Source organism: Tasmannia lanceolata, unplaced genomic scaffold (assembly GCF_043159265.1).
Source record: "Tasmannia lanceolata isolate RefF3 unplaced genomic scaffold, GAP_Taslan_0.1 ptg000048l, whole genome shotgun sequence".
Classification (NCBI taxonomy): Eukaryota; Viridiplantae; Streptophyta; class Magnoliopsida; order Canellales; family Winteraceae; genus Tasmannia; species Tasmannia lanceolata.
The window spans coordinates 749,115-770,553 of record NW_027518725.1 but is presented as its reverse complement, the minus strand read 5'-3'; the positions used below and the strand labels follow the sequence as shown (position 1 = coordinate 770,553).

The window sequence follows — 21,439 nt, the reverse complement described above, 5'->3', positions numbered from 1 at the left end:
CCAAAACCCCTTAGTCTTAATTATCCTTATCTAACCTTATCTAATGAGGGAGATAATATCTTCTGATTTGATAATGTCACCATCTCTATTTTGACAGGCATTTGTATCGTAGAAATTAAGAATTAGAATCGGCATCCTATTCCAATTTCTATTGTGACTCCCTTATGAATAGAATGGAAAAGGTTAATTCAAAAAATTCTAATAAAAAATTCATTCCAACCTAAGATCTTTTCATTTGTCATTTTCACCTCTAATTCTGTTCATTTTGTTTTTTTTTTAACCAAACCTCAGAATCGGGCAGAATCAGAGTAGATGCTTATTCCAACACACAATCCAACCATATGCGTCAAAGATTCCTTAGAGTGTAAAATAAAGAGATGAATTAAATCAAGAAAAATTATATGGTGTAAGGGCTTACAACAATAAGGCCTTTGTACGGTGGAATTACTATCCTTGATATCTGATCCAACAGCAGCTCCTCAAAAAGTGAGCTGCTGTTGAATCAAATATCAAGGGCGGTACCCCTACCGCATTGTTGTAAGCCCTTACACCATATAAAATCTCTTTCAATACGACGAAAACTAACATCATATTACTCCCAAGGAATTTGCTAGGCAAGTTCGTGGAAAGCCACTTCATGGCTCACTTTTGCTAGAGAGAACAACAACCTCAGTTGAATTAAATGACTAAGACACAATCTGTTGAAAATTAAGCTGACCTTCCACGAAATTTCCTAGCAAATCCCTAAATGGAAAATAGGGTTCCTGAAGCTGAGCCAATGTTATCAGAAATAGGATTCTTTATTCTCTCTTATTGTAAAAGTGAGGGATTCTTACATAATAGAAATAGTACCCACCCCTTTCCTAGAATTTGGACCACCTTTTAAAATTATGCATTTTTAACCTTTTTTGTTTTGACTTTTCCTAAATTGACAATTAACAGCTTTTGAAACTGAAAGCCACAGGGCCTGTATCAGACTGAGCTTTAAGTAAATTAAAAAAAGGGATTTGCTACGGATAATCCCACAAGGCATTTTGTGGGTGAGCCACCTCAGATGAATGAAATGATTAAGACAAAATATGTTGAAAAGTGAGCCTATGTGGTTCTCTCTCATGCAACAGGCGGCCGCAAAATGCCTCGTGCAATGGTCCCTAGCAAATCCCAAGAAACAATATATGCAGAAATAATATCTGTTCTCTTGAAAATTATGCATTTTCCACCTTTTTTTTTGTTGGAAAATGATATCAGCACAACCATTTTTTAATAACTGCACAAACCCAGCTTGCCTTTTCTTTTTTAATTGGCTTTGTGAAAGTTTTTTGGGAACTGTAATCAGCTTTGACAGCTAATGAATGACAAGATGAGTTAGTGCAAATATCAAAACATGGTCGTGTACATATCTTGCTTTGAAATGGACAATTAACAGCTTTTGAAAGCCACAGAGCCTTTAACAGATTGTGCTTAAGTATATTAAAGAAAGGGATTTGCTAGGGTCCATGGCAAGAGGCATTTCGCAGCTGGTCTGTCTCATGTTACACCAGCCACCTCCTGAATGGAGCAACTCCCTTAAAAAAATATTGTTTCCCATTCAATTTGCCCACTACACAACAACAACAACAACCTCTGCATAAGCATTCTCCTCTCTCCTTCTACCAAACCCCCTTCTTCCCTCCTTTATAATCCCCCCACCTCCTCTTCTCCTTCTTCACATCTCTCTCCTCCTCTCCTTCTCCACATCTCTCTCTCTCTCTCTCTCTCTCTCTCTCTCTCTCTCTCTCTCTCTCTCTCTCTCTCTCTCTCATTTTCTCTCTCATTTTCTAACCATGGTGTGGTGGTATAAAGTTGCCAAGGCAACTGAGTACTTAGTAATCACTGGCTACAAAGTTAAGGACATAAAACTAGCCAAGAAAGCATATATCCTCCCCGGCCAATCCTACACCGTCTTTGACATCTCCCCCGTAAACTACACGTTCGAAGTCCAAGCGATGAGCGCTGAGAAGCTCCCCTTCCTCCTCCCCGCCGTCTTCACCATCGGCCCACGAGTCGATGACTACGATAGCCTCCTCAAATACGCCAAACTCATGTCGTCCCACGACAAGCTCTCCCACCACGTCAAAGAGCTAGTTCAAGGCGTAATCGAAGGAGAGACCCGCGTCCTCGCCGCATCTATGACCATGGAGGAAATCTTCAAAGGAACAAAAGATTTTAAACAAGAAGTGTTTGAGAAAGTTCAGCTTGAATTGAACCAATTTGGGTTGTTAATTTATAACGCGAATGTTAAGCAACTTGTGGATGTTCAAGGCCATGAGTACTTTTCATACTTGGGTCAAAAGACCCAAATGGAGGCTGCAAACCAAGCTAAGGTGGATGTGGCTGAGGCCAGGATGAAAGGGGAGATTGGGTCTAAGCTTAGGGAGGGGCAGACCACGCAAAATGCGGCGAAGATCGATGCGGAGACGAAGATTTTTTCGACGAAAAGGCAAGGGGAGGGGAAGAAGGAGGAGATTAAGGTGATAGCTGAGGTGAAGATCTTTGAGAATGAGAGGGAGGCTGATGTGGCAAAGGCAAATGCTGAATTGGCGACGAAGAAGGCTTCGTGGGCCCAGCAGGCTCAGATGGCGGAGGTTGAGGCGGCGAAGGCGGTGGCGATTAGAGAGGCTGAGTTGCAGAGGGAGGTGGAGAGCAGGAATGCTTTAACTCGGACAGAGAAGCTCAAGGCTGATTTACTTAGCAAGGCTAGTGTTGAATATGAAACCAGGGTATGTATGATTTTTTTATTTTTAATTTTATCATTGGAGTCCTAATGGGGGTAAATAGTATGAAAAACATTTATTTGCTCCCTACGAAAAAGTAGAGGTTGTTCCACTGACCATAAAGTCATATAACTTATGTACGCCTCGTAAGATATCTTGAAACTGTGGATTGGTTTATTCCAATGCTGTGAGACCCCTTCAAATGAATATTTTACTTAGACTTTCAACTATATGTTTGCAAAGATTGCTTGTTTACAGTAAGAGGTTTGCTAGGGACTTTCACAGAACGGCATTTCACAGCTGGCTGTTGCATGAGAGAGCAGCCACGGAGGCTTACTTTTCAACAAAGTTTGTCTTATTCATTTATTTTATCTGAGGTGGCCACTCTCTAATGCAACAGCCAGACGAGAAATGCCTTTCTAATAAAGTCCCTAGCAAATCCCTTACAATAATAATTATTTGGTGGATAGAAAGATAACTATTAGTTGTTTAGAAATATATCACACTCTTTTAGAGACATTTTTGTTTCAACTTGTTACAGAAATGTTTGTTTCAATATCGAGTTCATGCTCCTCCATAATGTTCTAATAAGCCTTTAATTATGACAAGGTTTTATAAAAGGTAAGAGAGCTTTGCTTTATGTATGGTATAGAAGTATAGTTAGATAATACAGATAATGACCTCCAAGGAGGCCTTAATCTTAATCAGTTTGTAAATTTCATTAGCTTAACATAATTTTATTTGAAAATAAGGTTCTTTTTGTTGGTATACAAATAATCCCTTAATCTTTAAAATTATTTTCAAAAATCAGGTGCAAGGGGCAAATTGGGTCAGTTTACCAATCTTCTATTTAGCATTCATCTGTTTTAATTGTCATCTGAAAAGCAGGAGACCTTTGCTTTGGAAAATGTTATCAGCACTACCATATTTTGATAGATGCGCAAACCCAGCTGCCTTTTCTTCTTTAATTGTGGGAAATGTAATTACCTTTTGACAGCTCTTTAAATACTAAAAGACAAGATGGTTTGTGAAAATATCAAAATATGGTTGTGCTGATATCATTTCCCTTTGCTTTATGTATAGGATTAAAATAGGGATCTGCTAGCGGCCATTGCAGAGGGCATTTCGTGGATGGGTTGTTGCATGTGAGAGCAGCCACATCATGAAGGAAGACAAAATCAGCTGAAAAGTGAGCCTATGTGGCTTCTCTCACATGCAACAGCCCATCTGCGAAACCCTTTTGCAATGGACGCTAGCAAATCCTAATATAGATAGATGCTATAGATAATGCCGTCCAAGGAGGCTTAATCTTCTTTTTGTAAATATCATTAGCTTAAAACAATTTTATTTGAAAACATGACCTTTTTTTTGGGTCTCCAAAAATTCCCTTATTATTTGAAATTATTTTCAAAACCAGGTGCAAGAGGCAAATTGGGAGCTCTACAAGAAGCAAAAGGCTGCAGAGGCAGAGCTCTATCAGAGGGAGAAGGAGGCCGAAGCCCGCCGAGTGGCCGCAGAGGCAGCTCTCTTCGCTCGTCAGCAAGCGGCTTTAGGGGAACTTTACGCAAAGCAAAAGGAGGCAGAGGGAGTAGTGGCACTCGCGCAGGCACAAGGCGTCTATGTTAGCACATTGCTCAAGGCCTTGGATGGAAATTATGCCAATTTGAGGGATTACATGATGATCAATGGGGGATTATTTCAAGAGATCGCGAAGATCAATGCTGGGGCAATACAAGGATTACAACCAAAGATTAGTGTTTGGACTAATGGCAATGGTGGTGAGGTTGCGAGTGGTGGCATGAAGGAGGTCGCGGGTGTGTATAAGATGTTACCGCCATTATTTAAGACCTTGCACGAGCAGACGGGGATGCTGCCTCCGACATGGATGGGGACGCTCGAAAATTCATCAGCTAATTAACATGAAATTATAAATAGGTTCGTGTGTGTTGAAAATAGGTGTAATTATCGTATTTTATTTTATTTTGTGTGATGCTTTTGTTTTTAATTAATTATGTATTTTTAACAATGTAACTCTTTTTACGCTTATTAAGTTTTGAAGAAAATTGTGTCAATCAGCCCAGTTGGATTGATCTTAGCCACAAGAAATATACATCTTTAACATAGGGACACTATAGAGTGTGAAATTTTTTAAGAGGGTGTTTGGATTTATGGGGATAAAGTTTCTACGGCAAAAATAATATTACATGGCAAAGAATTCTAGGGTCTATAGTAGGTTTGCAATTTTCCTAAAATACAAGTAAACTATTCAATTTTTGAAAAATCATTTCATGGAAAAGAGGTGTGTTCTTCAGTGAACTTCTTGATAAAATATTACTTTTTTATTCCTTTACAAAATTTCAGCCGAAATTACGTAAATTTAGGTAATTTCGGGCGAAATTTTGGCCCAAGAAAACGACATTTCGAGCGCCTCTACCTAATTTCAGTCGGAATTTCAGGATTTAGGCTAAAATTTCGGTTTCGGTGAGGACCGAAATTACCCCGAAATTGAAATTTAAAACCTTGTCCACAACTAATAAGGAAAGTGTAAAAGAAAGAGATGAATTATATGAATAAGACAAAAATTAATATCTTATTACTTTGGAGGGATTTGCTAGGCAATTTCATGGAAAGCCATATGATGGAATCGGTGGACATGGTTCGGTTCGGTTCTGGGGTATAGCTAGAACCAAACCGATTGCAATCGGTTCCTAGAATTTGGAACTAGAACCGAACCACTTATCTTTGGAACCGAAGCGAACCAGAACCGAACTTAATTGGTTCAGTTATGGGTTTACCCAACCTTTATATTATAAATTTTTTCCCATTTATTGGATGAATTAATGGAATGCATGGGCTCAGTTATCATACTATAGAAATAAAGCTGAAGATTGGCCCATCAAAGTTTAATGCATGCTCTATACTGATGCTCAACATTGGAGAGAGAGAGAGAGAGAGAGAGAGAGAGAGAGAGAGAGAGAGAGAGAGAGAGAGAGAGAGAGAGAGAATACCGGAGGTTGGAGACGACGAGAGCCGAGAGGATTTCGAGCGAGAGTGGAAACAGCGAGAGTCGCAACTGCAAGGCAAGAGTCAAGAAAACTAGGGTTTCTACTTTCTAGTGTTAAGTTTAAAAGGCAACCAAAAACGTTAAGATTAAAATTTAAAAGGCAAAGAAAAACATTAAAGGGGGGTGAATTTATCCTTAAGTAGTAGTAAACCATTCTCACGGAACCGTTATGGGGAGGGGGGTGATTTTATCCGTTGGGGGGATGTCATCACTCTCGGTTCTCAGTTCCAGGATCCCAAACAACTGAACCAGAACTGAACCACTTACATTTGGAATAGAATCAAACCGAACCAAAGTCGCTAGTTCAGTTCGGTTCCTCAGGTTGGACCCGAACCATGTCCACCCCTATCATGGATCACTTTAGCAAGAGAGAACAATCACCTCAGTTGAATTAAATGAATAAGACAAAATCTGCTTAAAAGTAAGCCTGACCATCCATGAAATTTCCTAGAGAATCCCTGCTTGGAAATAAACCTTATTTGGTTCATGAGAAAGCTGAGCCAATGTTATCATAAATAGGAAGTATGAACACCATTTTCTTTATTTGCTCCTCTTGTAAAGTAGAGGGATTCTTTCAGGAATTTTCCTCTTACTTTGGGTTGGTGAGTTTGTTTGGGTTTGGCCATCTCTACATTGCTGTTCACTCTTTTCTTTTCTCTCTTTCCAGTTATAACTCACTCGGCAAAAATAAAAAATAATGGACAAAGACATGCAAGCGGAAATAGTACCCACCCCTTTCCAAGCATTTGGGCTACCTTCTAAAATTATGCGTTTTTGACCTTTTTTGTTTTGACTTTTTTAAAATAGACAATTAGCAGCTTTTGAAATTTGAAAGCCAGAGTGCCTTTAACAGATTTGAGCATAAGTATATTAAAAAGAGATTTACTAGTTTCCATTGCAGAAAGCATTTAGCGGGCTGGCTGTTGCTTGAGAGTAGCCACCTCAAATGAATTAAATGAATAAGACAAAATCTGATATGTAGCTGCTCTGTCATGCAACAGCCAGCCAGCAAAATGCCTTGGATGGTCTCAAGCAAATCCCCAAAAACAATACAGGCAGAAATAATACTTCCATCCCTTTCACAGCACTTGCACTGCCTTCTATATCTGTTCTCTTGAAAATTATGCATTGTCCAACTTTTTTTTTTGTTGGGAAATGATATAGAGGGCGAGCCTTGGGGCAATGGTAAGTTTGCTCCATTGTGACCTGGTGGTCACGGGTTCGAGTCAAGGAAACAGCCTCTCTGCAAAGCAGGGGTATGGGTGCGTACATCTAGCCCTCCCCAGACCCTGCAATGGCGGGAGTCTCATGCACTGGCCGCCCTTTTTTTTTGTTGGGAAAGGATATCACGACCATTTTTTAATAACTGCACAAACCCAGCTTGTCTTTTCTTTTTTAATTGGCTTTGTGAAAGGTTTTTGGGAACTGTAATCACCTTTGACAGCTCTTTAAATAATGAAAGACGAGATGAGTTAGTGCAAATATCAAAACCTGGTCATGCTCATATCATTTCATTTTTTTGTTTTGAAATGGCTTTTGAAAGCCACAGAGCCTTTAAAAAAGATTGTATACTAGGTATATTAAAAAAAAAAATCATTTCCCATTCAATTTGCCCACCACACAACAGCAACCTCTACATAAACATTCTACTCTCATTCTACGAAGAGAACGAAACCCCCTTCTTCCCTCCTTTATAATCCCCCCACCTCTACAAAGTTGCCAAGGCAACTGCGTACTTAGTAATCACTGGTTACAAAATTAAGGATATCAAACTAGCCAAGCAAGCATGGATCCTCCCTGGCCAATCCTACACCGTATTCGATATCTCCCCCGTAAACTACACATTCAATGTCCAAGGGATGAGCGCCGAGAAGCTCCCCTTCCTCCTCCCCGCCGTCTTCACCATCGGCCCATGAGGAGACGACTTCGAAAGCCTTCTCAAATACGCCAAAACTCATGTCATCCCACGACAAGCTATCCCACCACGTCAAAGAGCTCGTTCAAGGCGTAATCGAAGGAGAGACCCAGATGGAAGCTGCGAACCAAGCCAAGGTGGGTGTGGCCAAGGTTAGGATGAAAGGGGAGTTGGGTCTAAGCTAAGGGAGGGGCAGACCACACAACATGCGGCGAAGATCGATGCGGAGACAAAGATTTTCTCGACGAAAAGGCAAGGGGAGGGGAAGAAGGAGGAGATTAAGGTGAAGGCCGAGGTGAAGATTTTTGAGAACGAGAGGGATGCTAATGTGGCAAAGGCAAATGCTGAGTTGGTGACGAAGAATGCTTTGTGGTCCTAACAGACACAGATGGCGGAGGTTGAAGCGGCAAAGGCGTTGGCGATTAGAGAGGCTGAGTTGCAGAGGGAGGTGGAGAGGAGGAATGCTTTAACTCGGACAGAGAAGCTGAAGGCTGAGTTACTTAGTAAGGCTAGTGCTGAGTATGAGACCAGGGTATGTATGATTTTGTTATCTTATCATTGAAAAATGATATTCCAACCCCTTTTGTTTTCCCTTGTTCCCAACCTAGGCCTTGCTTATGAATAAGTTGTTTTCCGATGAAATGTATTTTCTTGGAAAGTTGTTTCTTTCCAATATTTAGAGGGAAATAATATGATTGTGGTTAATTTAGAGGGTCATTATCATAAATTGAATGTCCCTCTCACTAAAAGTAGAATAGGGTAGGTTCAAGACTTCAAGTTATCTTTTGTGTGTTTAAAAAAAAGTGACAAATTTTAGAATTATTTTTCCCTTCTAAACTTTTTCAAAAACTTCCCGCAATCCAAACAGGGGCATTAGGGAAATGATATTTCCACCCCGTATTCTACCCAACCACCCCTCTTACCTTTTTATTCCTTTTTTTACCAAAGCTTTTAAAGAATAACTAAGATACCTAGGAATTTTTGAAGGCTACTGATGTTGGCACTACCATGTTCTGATAATTACACAAACCCAGCTTGTATTTTATCTTTTAAACAGCAATAAAAAGTTAATACAGTTTCCAAAACAAAAAATAAAAAAGCTCTCAAAAGAGAAGCTGAGTTTATGCACGCAATTGTTAAAACTCCGTAGTGCAAATATCATCAGCTCACTTTTTAAGAAGCTGCTGCTGGATTAAATATCAAGCGTGGTACCTCCACCGTACAAGGGCCTTATTGTTGTAAGGCCCAACACCATATAATTTCTCTCTAAAAGGTAAGAGTTTTGATTTATGTGAAGCATAGAAGTATAAGTAGATTGTATAGATAATGGCCTCAAAATATATAGGCCTTAATGTTATATTTGTCAATAGAGGAATGATAAACTGAGGGGTGCCCTTTGCAAAAACCACCTGCAAGGGTGCCCCCATTGGACCATCTATGAAAGTGAATTTATAATGGCCAAAAAATATAAAATTAAATGAATAATAAATGCAGTTTGGTGAGATGGTCCAATGGAGGCGCCCTTGTAGTTGGGTTTTTGTAAGCACACCCTTCAGTTTAGCATTCTTCTTGTAAATATTATTTGCTTTAAAAAACTTTATTTCAATATAGGCCCCCCTTTTTGCTTGTATCAAAATACCCCCTTAATCTTTTGGTTTTTTTCCAAACAAAAAATAACAGGTGCAAGAGGCAAATTGGGAGCTCTATAAGAAACAAAAGGCTGCTGAGGCAGTGCTGTATGAGAAGGAGAAAGAGGCCGACGGCCGGCGAGTGGCCGCAGAGGCAGCCCTCTTCGCTCGTCAACAAGCGGCTTTAGGGGAGCTTTACACCAAGCAAAAGGAGGTAGAGGGACTAGTGGCACTCGCGCAGGCACAAGGCGTCTATGTTAGCACATTGCTAAAGGCCTTGGACGGAAATTACGCCAGTTTGAGGGATTACTTGATGATCAATGGGGGATTATTTCAAGAGATCGCGAAGATTAATGCTGGGGCTATACAAGGATTACAACCAAAGATTAGTGTTTGGACAAATGGCAATGGTGGTGAGATTGCGGGTGGTGGTATGAATGAGGTGGCAGGCATGTATAAGATGTTACCGCCATTATTTAAGACATTGAACGAGCAGACAGGGATGCTTCCTCCGGCATGGATGGGGACGCTAAAAAATTCATCAGCTAATTAAAATGAAATTATAAATATGTGAGTGCTAATGGGGAGGTGGATGGGTTGGCTAGAAGTGGGGTTGACCGTTTGGAGTTGGAGTGGTTCGATTTTCTCCCTCCATAGTTGATTATGCTGTTTTTTGTTATTTTGTTTCTTTTTTATTTTTCTTTCCGTTTAATTTTGGGTGCGGTCCATCTCAGTCCCCTTCCCTTTCATAATATACTTCTACCATTTAAAAAAAAAGGTTCATGTGTGTCGAAAATGGGTGTAATTATCGTATTTTATTTTATTTTGTGTGATGCTAATTTTGTTTTTAATTAATTATGTATTTTTATCAATGCTACTCTTTTTACGCTTATTAAGTATTGAAGAAAATTGTGTCAATCAGCCCAGTTGGATGGATCTTAGCCACAAGAAATATGTCTCTTTAACATAGGCATACTATAGAGTTTGAAATTTTTTAAGGGGGTGTTTGGATTTAGGGGGGTGGGGGAGGATTGGGAAATTTATGGCATAAAGTTTCCATGGAAAATAATATTGCATGGAAAACAATTCTAGGGCCTATAGTAGGTTTGCAATTTTCTCAATTTTTGAAAAATCATTTCATGGAAAATAGGTGTAAATAAAGTAACCTAAAGGCATGTTTGGGTCTAGGGATTGTTTTTTCTTCGAAAGAAAAACTTTTCTAGAATTATTTTTTTTGTTGACGGTTTAGCTCATATCCAAACTTTTCTGGAATTTTGCTCTCTATTGTTAGGATAACAAATTCTTGTTAGTCAATATCAGCCAATCAGAAATTCAAATAAAAGAGACTTCCCCACAATCATAAATTCTTGTTAAGTCGGTTTTATCAGAGAAGAGACTTATCCGCAACCGGTTTTGTGATGGGCGGTTTCTTATTTTCCTTTTGGTTTCTTAGTCCTCCTTCTATTAGGAAACATAGTAAGAGTTATGTTAAGTTGGGAAGCCTAATTCTAGTTAGATTAGAGGTGGAGTTTTAATAGAAAGAGGAAACGTGGGAGAATATGGGTTTTATTCTATAAATATGGGTCGTGTATCAAACAAAAAAAACACAACAGCTTGTGCTTCCTCTGCCTAGACGTTCTTCACTCTCCATCTGAGAAACCACCTTCTTCTTCCCTTTTTCTTGTCCTTCACATCTTCACATCACCTTTTATTCTTCTTCTTCTTCTTCTTCTAGTCTCTCTCATCTTCCAACCATGGTGTGGTGGTACAAAGTAGCCAAGGCTAGTGAGTACCTAGTCATCACTGGTTTCGATATTAAGGATACCAAGCTAGCCAAGAAAGCATGGATCCTTCCCGGCCAATCGTATACTGTCATCGAAATCTCCCCAGTTAATTATACCTTCGAAGTCCAAGCCATGAGCGCGGAGAAGCTCCCTTTCCTCCTCCCCGCCGTCTTCACCATTGGCCCGCGGGTCGAGGACCGTGAAAGCCTTCTCAAATACGCCAAGCTCATGTCCTCCCATAACAAGCTCTCCAAGCATGTCACCGAGCTCGTTCAAGGCGTAATTGAAGGCGAGACCCGTGTCGTCGCCGCGTCCATGACCATGGAACAAATTTTCAAAGGTAACATCAGCTCTCACATATTCTAACATGTCCTCTCAAACATATGTGGATTAAAAAATTGATATACGGTTTGATTAAAATAAAATTGTCAAATCTTCTGCTCTAATGCATGCTGATGAAGATGTCACATATTCTAACAGGTACCAAAGAATTCAAACAAGAAGTTTTTGAGAAAGTCCAGCTCGAATTGAACCAATTTGGGTTGTTGATTTATAACGCGAATGTTAAGCAACTTGTGGATGTTCAAGGCCATGAGTACTTTTCGTACTTGGGTCAAAAGACCCAGATGGAAGCTGCGAACCAAGCCAAGGTGGATGTGGCCGAGGCTAGGATGAAAGGGGAGATTGGGTCTAAGCTAAGGGAGGGGCAGACCACGCAGAATGCGGCGAAGATTGATGCGGAGACTAAGATTTTCTCAACGAATAGGCAAGGGGAAGGGAAGAAAGAGGAGATTAAGGTGAAGTCCGAGCTAAGGATTTTTGAGAATCAAAGGGAGGCTGATGTGGCAAAGGCGAATGCTGAGTTAGCAACGAAGAAGGCTTCGTGGGCCCAACAAGCACAGATGGCGGAGGTTGAGGCCGTGAAGGCGGTGGCGATTAGAGAGGCTGAGTTGCAGAGGGAGGTGGAGAGTAGGAATGCTTTAACTCGGACAGAGAAGCTCAAGGCTGAGTTTCTTAGCAAGGCTAGTGTCGAGTATGAGACCAAGGTAAGTATGATTTTGTTAATTTATCATTTGATATTGTTATTTCCTCCCCTTTTGGTTTGCCTTCTTCCCAACCTATCTGTTTGGATTGCAAGAAAAAAATTTCTGATGGGAGTTATTTTGGTTCACGTTAATCCCTTTTTGTGTTTAAAAATAAGCAGGAAAATTTAGAAATATTTTTCCTTTCCAAACTTTCCTGCAATCCAAACAGGGCCCCAGGGAAATTGGTACTACCATGTTGTGATAATTGCACAAACTCAGCTTGTCTTTTGTTATTTAATCAGTGATCAAAAGTTATTATAGTTCCCAATATGCTCGTAAAAGCTAGTTAAAATTGAAAAGACAAGTTGAGATTGTGTAATTATTGAAACATAAATTGCAGTGCGAATATCACTAGCCTTTTTATTTGCATATAGGGCCCTTCTTAGCTTGTATACAAATACCCCCTTCATCTTTGAATTTTGTTTATAAAAAAACAGGTGCAAGAGGCAAATTGGAAGCTCTACAAGAAGCAAAAGGCTGCAGAGGCAGAGCTCTATCAGAGGGAGAAGGAGGCCGAAGCCTGCCGAGTGGCCGCAGAGGCAGCCCTCTTCGCTCGTCAGCAAACGGCTTTAGGGGAGCTCTACGCAAAGCAAAAGGAGGCAGAGGGAGTAGTGGCACTCGCGCAGTCACAGGGCGTCTATGTTAACACATTGCTCAAGGCCTTAGATGGAAATTATGCGAACTTGAGGGATTACTTGATGATCAATGGGGGATTGTTTCAAGAGATGGCTAAGATCAATGCTGGGGCCATACAAGGATTACAACCAAAGATCAGTGTTTGGACTAATGGCAATGGCGGTGAGGTTGCGGGCGGTGGTATGAATGAAGTGGCGGGCGTGTATAAGATGTTACCGCCATTATTTAAGACCGTGCACGAGCAGACGGGAATGCTGCCTCCGGCATGGATGGGCACGCTAGAAGATTCACCAGAATGATTAATGATTCATCAGCTTTTTTTCTTTTTTTTTCATTTTTTTATTGATTTCGTGGGAGTTAAATGTTTAGTCAGATAGTTTCTTTCTTATCTTGATATAGAAGAACAAAAGAGTAGAAATTTAGTTTGCATCTTTTCTACATTTTTTGTAGCATGTTCTCTAGATTTTTATTCTACTTGGTTGATATTTTAGTTGGGTTTTTAAGAGTTTCTGTATTTAGTTGGCTGGATGTATACTAGTGGAATTACGAATGCACTGAGTGGAAGTTATTTTAGAACGAAAAAAAAAAACAGCTAGAAATGAAAAGTTGCTGAGTGGGAATGTAATAGCCAGTGAGTGGATAGGAATAAAATGAGGGCTGATAATGATAGATAAAAACATGTCTAACTATTAAAAATAATTTAAATTCTCTTTATAGCTACATTAAGGCCCTGTTTGTTTCTAATTTTGAGATCCGATTGTGAGTTCAAAACTGATTATTGTACTCAAAGCTAAACCTAAATTTGAGTCCAATAATCAGTCTGGGACTCCCAATCGATTTCCAAAATCCAAAACAAACAGGGCCTTAAGTGTCGTGCAGATGTAGTGGGGGTGTTTGGTTGGTTGAAGTATAGATGATTAAATACCACCAATTCTGTCATCCTATGCTTTTGGTGTAATTGGGTCTTTAACAAAGAAGTACACAACAAATTTATTAAAACTATAATGTCAAATCAAATATAAGCAAATTTTCATTTGCTTACGCTCTCATCAAACACTTTTCCACCTCTAACAATGTACCTTTGGAGACAGAATACTGTTCCCCTCTAGAAAATACATTGGATTACATCCTAATTGTATTTAACATCATGGATCATTGTACTCGAAGGGCAACAAATGCACTCTCTCTGAGCCCATCCCAATCACATGATCACAGCTACTTCTCTTCTAACTTCAAAGTGGGAGATACAGAGCCACTTCAATCAAATGATCAAATGCTTTTGAGTTCACTACCTGGAATTACTAGTGAATGATTTGTGGAAGGAATTCCCAAGTAATATAATTTGCAGGGACTACAATGCTTTTATAACTTCTCTGACTAACTAGGCAAATCACGAGATCTAGACAGCTAATTGTGTCAAAGGACTGTCACACAACTCCAAAGGCACTTCACATGCAGCTAGGTGGGCTTTCTAAAGATCACTTTGATTTTCCATGAGAAATGGATAATGACCAAAGATAACCTTGGCGAAGAATGGCTATATCAAAATAAGAAAAATGAACTGCATCTTGTTATGTGGAAATAAACAACCCAACCAACATAAAATTTGTGTGTGTGGGTGGTGGTGGATGGGGTCCCTGGTAATTAGTCTAAGCAGATATAAATGCTCGCAAGTTCGGTAGATTTGACATATGAGGTTGAGAATAATCAACCCATGGACAGTGCCCTAAAAAAGGGAACTGTACATGACTCTGTAAAGAAGATGAAACCTTTGTATCACCAAGACAGCAATAAGAACAGAGATGCATCAAAATACTTGTTTTTTCCTTGAATCATGGCAATTATATTAAGAAAAGGGAGACCGAGATGGTCAATACAAAAAAAAGCAGAAAGAAGAAAAAATACAATTATCCAGATAATGGGGCACTCAAAGAGGTACGAGATGCATCCAAATACTCAACAAAATGATAAAAAAAAATGCATTCCTCAAAATCAAAACTCGTGAGTTCAAGATATTCCATCAAAGTTGAAATAAGAATTGCAGATAGCCAGATACTCAATCATAATGAAAATTTCTTGACTGTTTAAATTTTTATGTTTTGCCTTTGTTTTTCTCGATCAAATAACCGTTTCGAGGCATATTTCTCGGTGTCTCAAAACATGGATGTGGGTTAAAATGTGGCCAAAGCAAATCCTAGTCAACTTGGCATGACGTAACTGACTACTTTGTTGACATGGATGAGTACTTAGTTGACGTGGTCATAACTTGGGAGAGTCAAAGGAGTTTGGATTAACCTTTTTTTTTTTTTGAAAATTAACAAAGAATTTTATTGAATCAGAAGGAGGGACAAGATGTCCCTGTACATAAGCAAAAAAAGAGAGATCTGACAGTACAATGCCTATAAAGACCCTGGATTTACAATACAAATGACATTTGTTCCCGTCACATACACCCCATCTTTGGATAGAGGGTCTGCCATTGAATTGGCCGTCCTTCTCCTGTGAGCAAGATGTGGTCTTAGACATCTAACCAGATCTCGTATCTCGTCGATAATGTTATGTAGTCTCCAAGGCCCTCTGCCTTGATTGGTAGCCCAAGCTATCACATTGGTGGAGTCTCCCTCCACAATCAGAGGGCCCAAATTGTTGGCAGAATACCACCGTAATCCAAATAGCAATCCCCTCGCCTCGGCTTGTAAAATGAGGTCGACTCGGGGGAGTTTTGAAACTACGTTATTTCTACCAAATTCAAAAGCTCTAAAAGTGGAAATGACACAAGATTGAATTTCTGATGAAAAATGAAGAATGACAGACATCTTTGCAGAAGAAAACTGAAGGGATCAAGATTTTTGCAAAGATAACTACAAACCAAGAGGCAGTTTTCCCTAGAAGAAAATACTCTCTACAAACACCACAATTGGTCAGAATATCCCAAACTGAAAGACATCTGGATAACACAAGATCACGATAGATCAAGAAATTCAGCTAATCATAAGACTTAAAAAAATACTTATAAATCCAAAACCCTACACGAATCACGCGTCAACTCCGGGAAACAAAATTCACAATGAACAAAACGAAAACATATCGACGAGAGAAAATGAAACCCAAAAAAATAAGGAAACCGTCACATGCCCAATTGGCCGAAACACAAATAAACAAAATTAAAACGATAGAAAGAACAGAGAGAGAGATGTTGATTCGAGGCAACCGGACCTCCTAAAGTTCAATTCGAGAGGAACCATTACTCTCCTAAACAAAGTTTCCTCTGCTACTGTAAAATTCTTTCTCCCATTTCATTGAAATACTCAAGTCAACTCAACAAAGCCATTGTCCCAAACTAGTTGGCGTCAGCTAAATGTATCCTTTAGAAAAATTTCATGAAGAAGGTGAAAGGCATCTACCTGTCTCAAATCCTGGCTCTAGTTGGGTTCCCATTTCATTGAAATAAAGAACTTAAATACAAGCACAAAGAGAGTATCACATCATCAACCCATTTACTCATTTAAATGACACATAACAAGTAACCAACCCCGCAAATCTAAAATACACAATCCTACAATAACTACTTAAAACTAAATCATATACACCATAACAAGTACGTATCATAAACCTAACAATTTAGTAGGAAAATCTTATTAGGAAACCTAACAATTTAGGAAAATCTGCACAGCTCTATATTAGAATTGTTCCTAATTATATCTCATCACATCCCTTCAATCAAGATCCTAATAAAAAAACCCTAACCAACAGAAAATAAAAAACAGATCAAACAATTTCTTCTACGAATTACACAATTCAAAATAGAAAAAAAAACACAGAAATTACATAAATGGAACAAAATGAAGTAATTAGGAGAAGAAGAAAGAGGCCGACGCCCGGCGAGTGGCCGTAGAGGCAGCCCTCTTCGCTCGTCAACAAGCGGCTTTAGGGGAGCTTTACGCCAAGCAAAAGGAGGCAGAGGGACTAATGGCAGTGCGCAGGCACAAGGCGTCTATGTTAGCACATTGCTAAAGGCCTTGGACAGAAATTACACTAGTTTGAGGGATTACTTGATGGTCAATGGGGGATTATTTCAAGAGATCGTGAAGATTAATGCTGGGGCTATACAAGGATTACAGCCAAAATTAGTGTTTGGACTAATGGCAATGGTCGTGAGATTGCGGGTGGTGGTATGAATGAGGTGGCAGGTGTGTATAGGATGTTGTGGACCCCGATCCGAGATAGGCGGCGAGAGGGAACGGGTCCCTAACACCCTCTCTGGATCATCCACGTGTGAAGGAGAGCTCTACCAAGGAACTCTCAAAACGAATGCCACCCTCATAGCATAGCACGAGTGGCGATACAAAAAGAAAGAGATATGTCTCGATCCGGAGCCAATGCTCGAAATCAAGACATACCTGAAATAAACTCAGAGTCGCCATCCATGGATATGCCATGGAACCCTAAAATCAAATCCTCTGTGCAATGGATAACCAGAAATATATATGGGTTCATGCCTGGTTACGAATGGGGAAGGTCTGAGAGCACCCCCGATTCGTCCGAGTGCAAGCACTTGGTCTCTTATGCCATTTATTATTAACTCCAAAGAAGTTTGGGTAAAAATCATGTGAAATGGGAACAATCCTCAGGAGTCGTCTACCTAAGCATGCATTTTCTGAGGATAAAATAATAAGCACACATAAAATAAAATGAAAGATGTGTCACCTAAGCATAGCTAGGTTATGAGTGACAAGCTTAATGGGTGTCTAAGTTCTGATGTGCAAACACATGCAAGCTATAGCTAAAGGTATAGGATCAGTACAAGAAAGTAAGAAAACATATCAAATCATACAATAACTACACAACAAATCCTAAGACTCTAAATTATTAGCCCGAGTCCTCGGATGGTCTGGTATTCATCCAAAGAAGCCTACGTATCTCCGCCTCCACGAGAATCAAGGCAACGTAGTTCTTCGCGCCTATTCTAAGCTAGGATGCCTAAGACACCTAGCCCTCTATCCTAGACTCGATCTAAAAGACCGGACCAATTATTAAAGTTTATTGTACGATTATTTAAATTTCAGTGAATTGTGGATTTTAGGACACCCTATATGCCTTAACTAAATGCAGATTAGCCCTAAGCTAATGCAGGTGATTCCTACAGCCTATGTGTAACTAGGCTGTATTTCCTAAGGAAAACCAAAGGTGGACTAGCGTATCCTACTCTAGTCATCACTCGGTGATGTGGATCGCCAACTGACTGGACGGAGGCGCTCCTATAACTCTAGGACAGACCCTTAACTCTAAAACAAGCACACAACAAAACAAACAAACAAACAACCTATCAAAAGAAACACCTAACTCTAAAACTCTCTATCTAGGAGAAACTCCTAACTCTAGAGGGAGATCTTTTGAAAAACAAGGTTTTAAAGGTTTTTGAAGAAAGTTTAAAATATTATTTACAAAAAGTTTGGCTGGACTTGGGATATGGATCCCAAGCTGCACTACGTACCTCGTGAAAGAGGATCAAGCCAACGTAGTTCGAAACGAACTCTCTAACTACACTCAGAACATTTTAAAACAATTCAAATGTTTCGATATTTTTGGATTATAGGTTTCTGATGTTTTCACCCTCTTGGTCAAAGACCGGAGGGAAAATACAAAAAACAATACCCTATGGCCAAATCCTAGGGCTAAAAGGAGAAACTAGGCTCTAATAATACCATTATAAGAGCGAATGAGTCAAAGACTCTCTAATAACACCGCAAAGGACAAGTGAGTCAAAGACTCTCTGAAAGAAAAGGAATATGAGTCAAAGACTCTAACAATACCAACTAAAAGGATAAATGAGTCAATGACTCTCTAAAAGAAATGGAAACACGAGTCAAAGACTCCAATAACACCAACTAAAGGATAAATGAGTCAAAGACTCTCTAAAAGAAAAAGAAACATGAGTCAAAGACTCCACTAATACCAACTAAAGGATAAATGAGTCAAAGACTCTCTAAAAGAAAAAGAAACACGAGTCAAAGACTCCACTAACACCAACTAAAGGATAAATGAGTCAGAGACTCCCTAAAAGAAAAGGAACAATAATTTGCACATTTGGCAGAGGTAAAACACCCAGCCGGGCCGGACAGCTACTTAGCCCTAGGGTGCAACAAATGTGCGCCCAGTACCCCATAAGGGTAGGAGTTTGAAGTCAAGCCGAGTAGGGTGTTCTCCCAAAAACCAAACGACGCACAAAGAGGAGAACTAGCGAGAGAATGAGACCGGGCGGGTCTCCCAAACACACACAAAGATGGGCTCCAAGTAACCTTATCATTGCCCTTGCAAGGTGTAAGCAAGGCTAAGACAACTAATTGACCAAATTGGTCTCTAATTAACAGAGGAACAAATTGAGGTGCAACCTCAGAGAGGATTCTACAAATGAGGCCAAGCAGGCCTTCTAAAGGCTAATTACTTACAAAGCCAAGACAGATGACTCCCTAATAACATCAATAAAGATCAAATGAGTCAAAGACTTCCCCGATAACATCACCACACAAACGAATGATTCAAAGGCTCTCTAAATGAGGCAAGGCATGCCTCCTATGGGTACACCATTTATCAAAATCAAAGCAACCTCCCTGAGGTTAAGCTAAAAAAAGAGAGGCTTGCCTCCAAAGGAGGAAATCCTAATGAGACAGAATATGTCTCCTAGTGCAGGTTCTAGTATCTAAAGAAGTCTAGAAGACCGCTAGTCCACCAAGAGAGCAGAAAAGAGCTACTAGGCAATCTCAAATTTCCATTCAATTCTTATATAAACAAATCAAGTACTAAGCAAAGAAAGACTTATAACTAAAGAGTACACAACCTGTAATAATAGCAATCATAGCATGATAAACAACATTAATTAGCCCAGACCAGCCGCTAGGTAGCCTAATGAAGTAAGAACAATATTAAACACTTCAAAGCCAACCACAAACCCCAATACGGGGACTCCAATGAAATCAGATGATGCCAAAGTAATCATCTGATTTCCTACACGTATAATATTTCTACAAACCGCCTTGAAATCAAACGATATTCGTGTCAAGGACATCGAATAGTGCAAATTATCTGATTTCCTTCTTCAATTAAACAATTTATTTAAAATAAAATTAATTAGCCCAGACCAACCGCTGGGTAGCCTAATAAAATAAAAAATGATATTTAACACTTCAAAGCCAACCACAAACCCCAATACGGGGACTCCAACGAAATCAGATGATGCCAAAGTAATCATCTGATTTCATACACATATAATATTTCTACAAACCGCCTTAAAATCAAACAGTACTCATGTCGATAACATCGAATAGAGTAGTCATCTGATTTCCTTCTTCAATTAAACAATTTATTTAAATAAAAAATAAGTATGATAAGTTTTCAAGATAGTCTCACCTGAACAGTCCATTCATCTTCAGAACCTGACTCAAAACTTAACATAAAAGAAGAATCTTAAATTTTCAACAAATTATACAAATGCATGCAATGATATTTCTGATTTTTATAAATTTTGGTGCATAACAGGGGGCATCAACTTGTGCAGATTCAAGTGCAAAAAACGGTGAGCCACAAAACACAAAGACGGGCTCCAAGTAACCTTATCATTGCCCAGAGAAGGGTTTTTTTTTTAAAAAAATGGTTAAAAGAAATCCAAAAGGTTGGGTAGGCCTATTAAACAAAAGAGGGGGGCGCTACTTAGATTGAGCGAGTCCCCTAAGGATGGGCTTGGGCTAGCGCCTTCATCGCCCTTTGTAATGATAAATGTTTTATTTAATGGATAGGATTCCTAAACTAACAAGTATGTTTCAAAAAAAATCCTACAGATATGAAAATAATTCTGAGAAGAAGATCTTTCAACTTGTATGAATCAACACTATCAAATCTATCTTAAATGAAGCATTTCTAGCTATACAAACGAGACAATTATCTACAAGAATATAAACTCCTTAAGCATGAGTGATAATCAGGAAAAGCATAATCTTTAAATTCTAAGGTTTAATTGCCATGAATTCAATATGTCAGTTATTCCTAAGCGGAAATTTTGATTATTTTATAAACATCCAAAGATAACTGAATATACTCACTCCTTAAGAAATAAAATTTTCAAGCTGTATATCGAAACACAAAAGAAATGGCTACAGCGAATTCACAAACATCGCAAGTCCATATAAGATATTTGAATTAAAAAGATACTAAGGTTACAAATTATATCCAAAATGCAAAGTGTTGAAGTTCACATCAAAAGAAATTCTACTTTATCTTGCCCGTCCCCTAATAAAAAAAAATATAATAATACTATTGACAGTCACTTCCCTTAATAAGAATTGGTTTATTCCTTTACTTCTCCTCAACATTAAAGATATGCACTCAAAGCAGGAAAGCAAAATGACAAGGTTCAACCCCTATGCACAGAGACTAAGTATTCCAAACAGCCACCTCTCTCACAAACATTTTAAATCTAAAAAAAAATAAAATCAATTAAAGTAAGAAAGAACAACCAAAGTGAACCAACATCAATGACAGCTACCCTATATACTACCCTGTAATATCCCTCTATGGATA

The 21,439-nt window shown here is 39.2% G+C and overlaps 1 protein-coding gene and 1 pseudogene across 1 annotated transcript; both read left to right on the top strand.

The window, feature by feature from the left end:
• Window positions 1-1,598: 1,598 nt before the first annotated feature.
• On the top strand, window positions 1,599-4,799 carry LOC143864421 (flotillin-like protein 4). Its single transcript, XM_077375361.1, has 2 exons — window positions 1,599-2,759; window positions 4,171-4,799. Exons 1-2 carry the CDS (start codon window positions 1,824-1,826, stop codon window positions 4,669-4,671), a joined length of 1,437 nt encoding a protein of 478 aa, XP_077231476.1. The 5' UTR covers window positions 1,599-1,823; the 3' UTR covers window positions 4,672-4,799.
• A 2,721-nt stretch (window positions 4,800-7,520) lies between these two features.
• LOC143864440 (flotillin-like protein 4) lies at window positions 7,521-13,292 on the top strand (annotated as a pseudogene).
• Window positions 13,293-21,439: the final 8,147 nt, after the last annotated feature.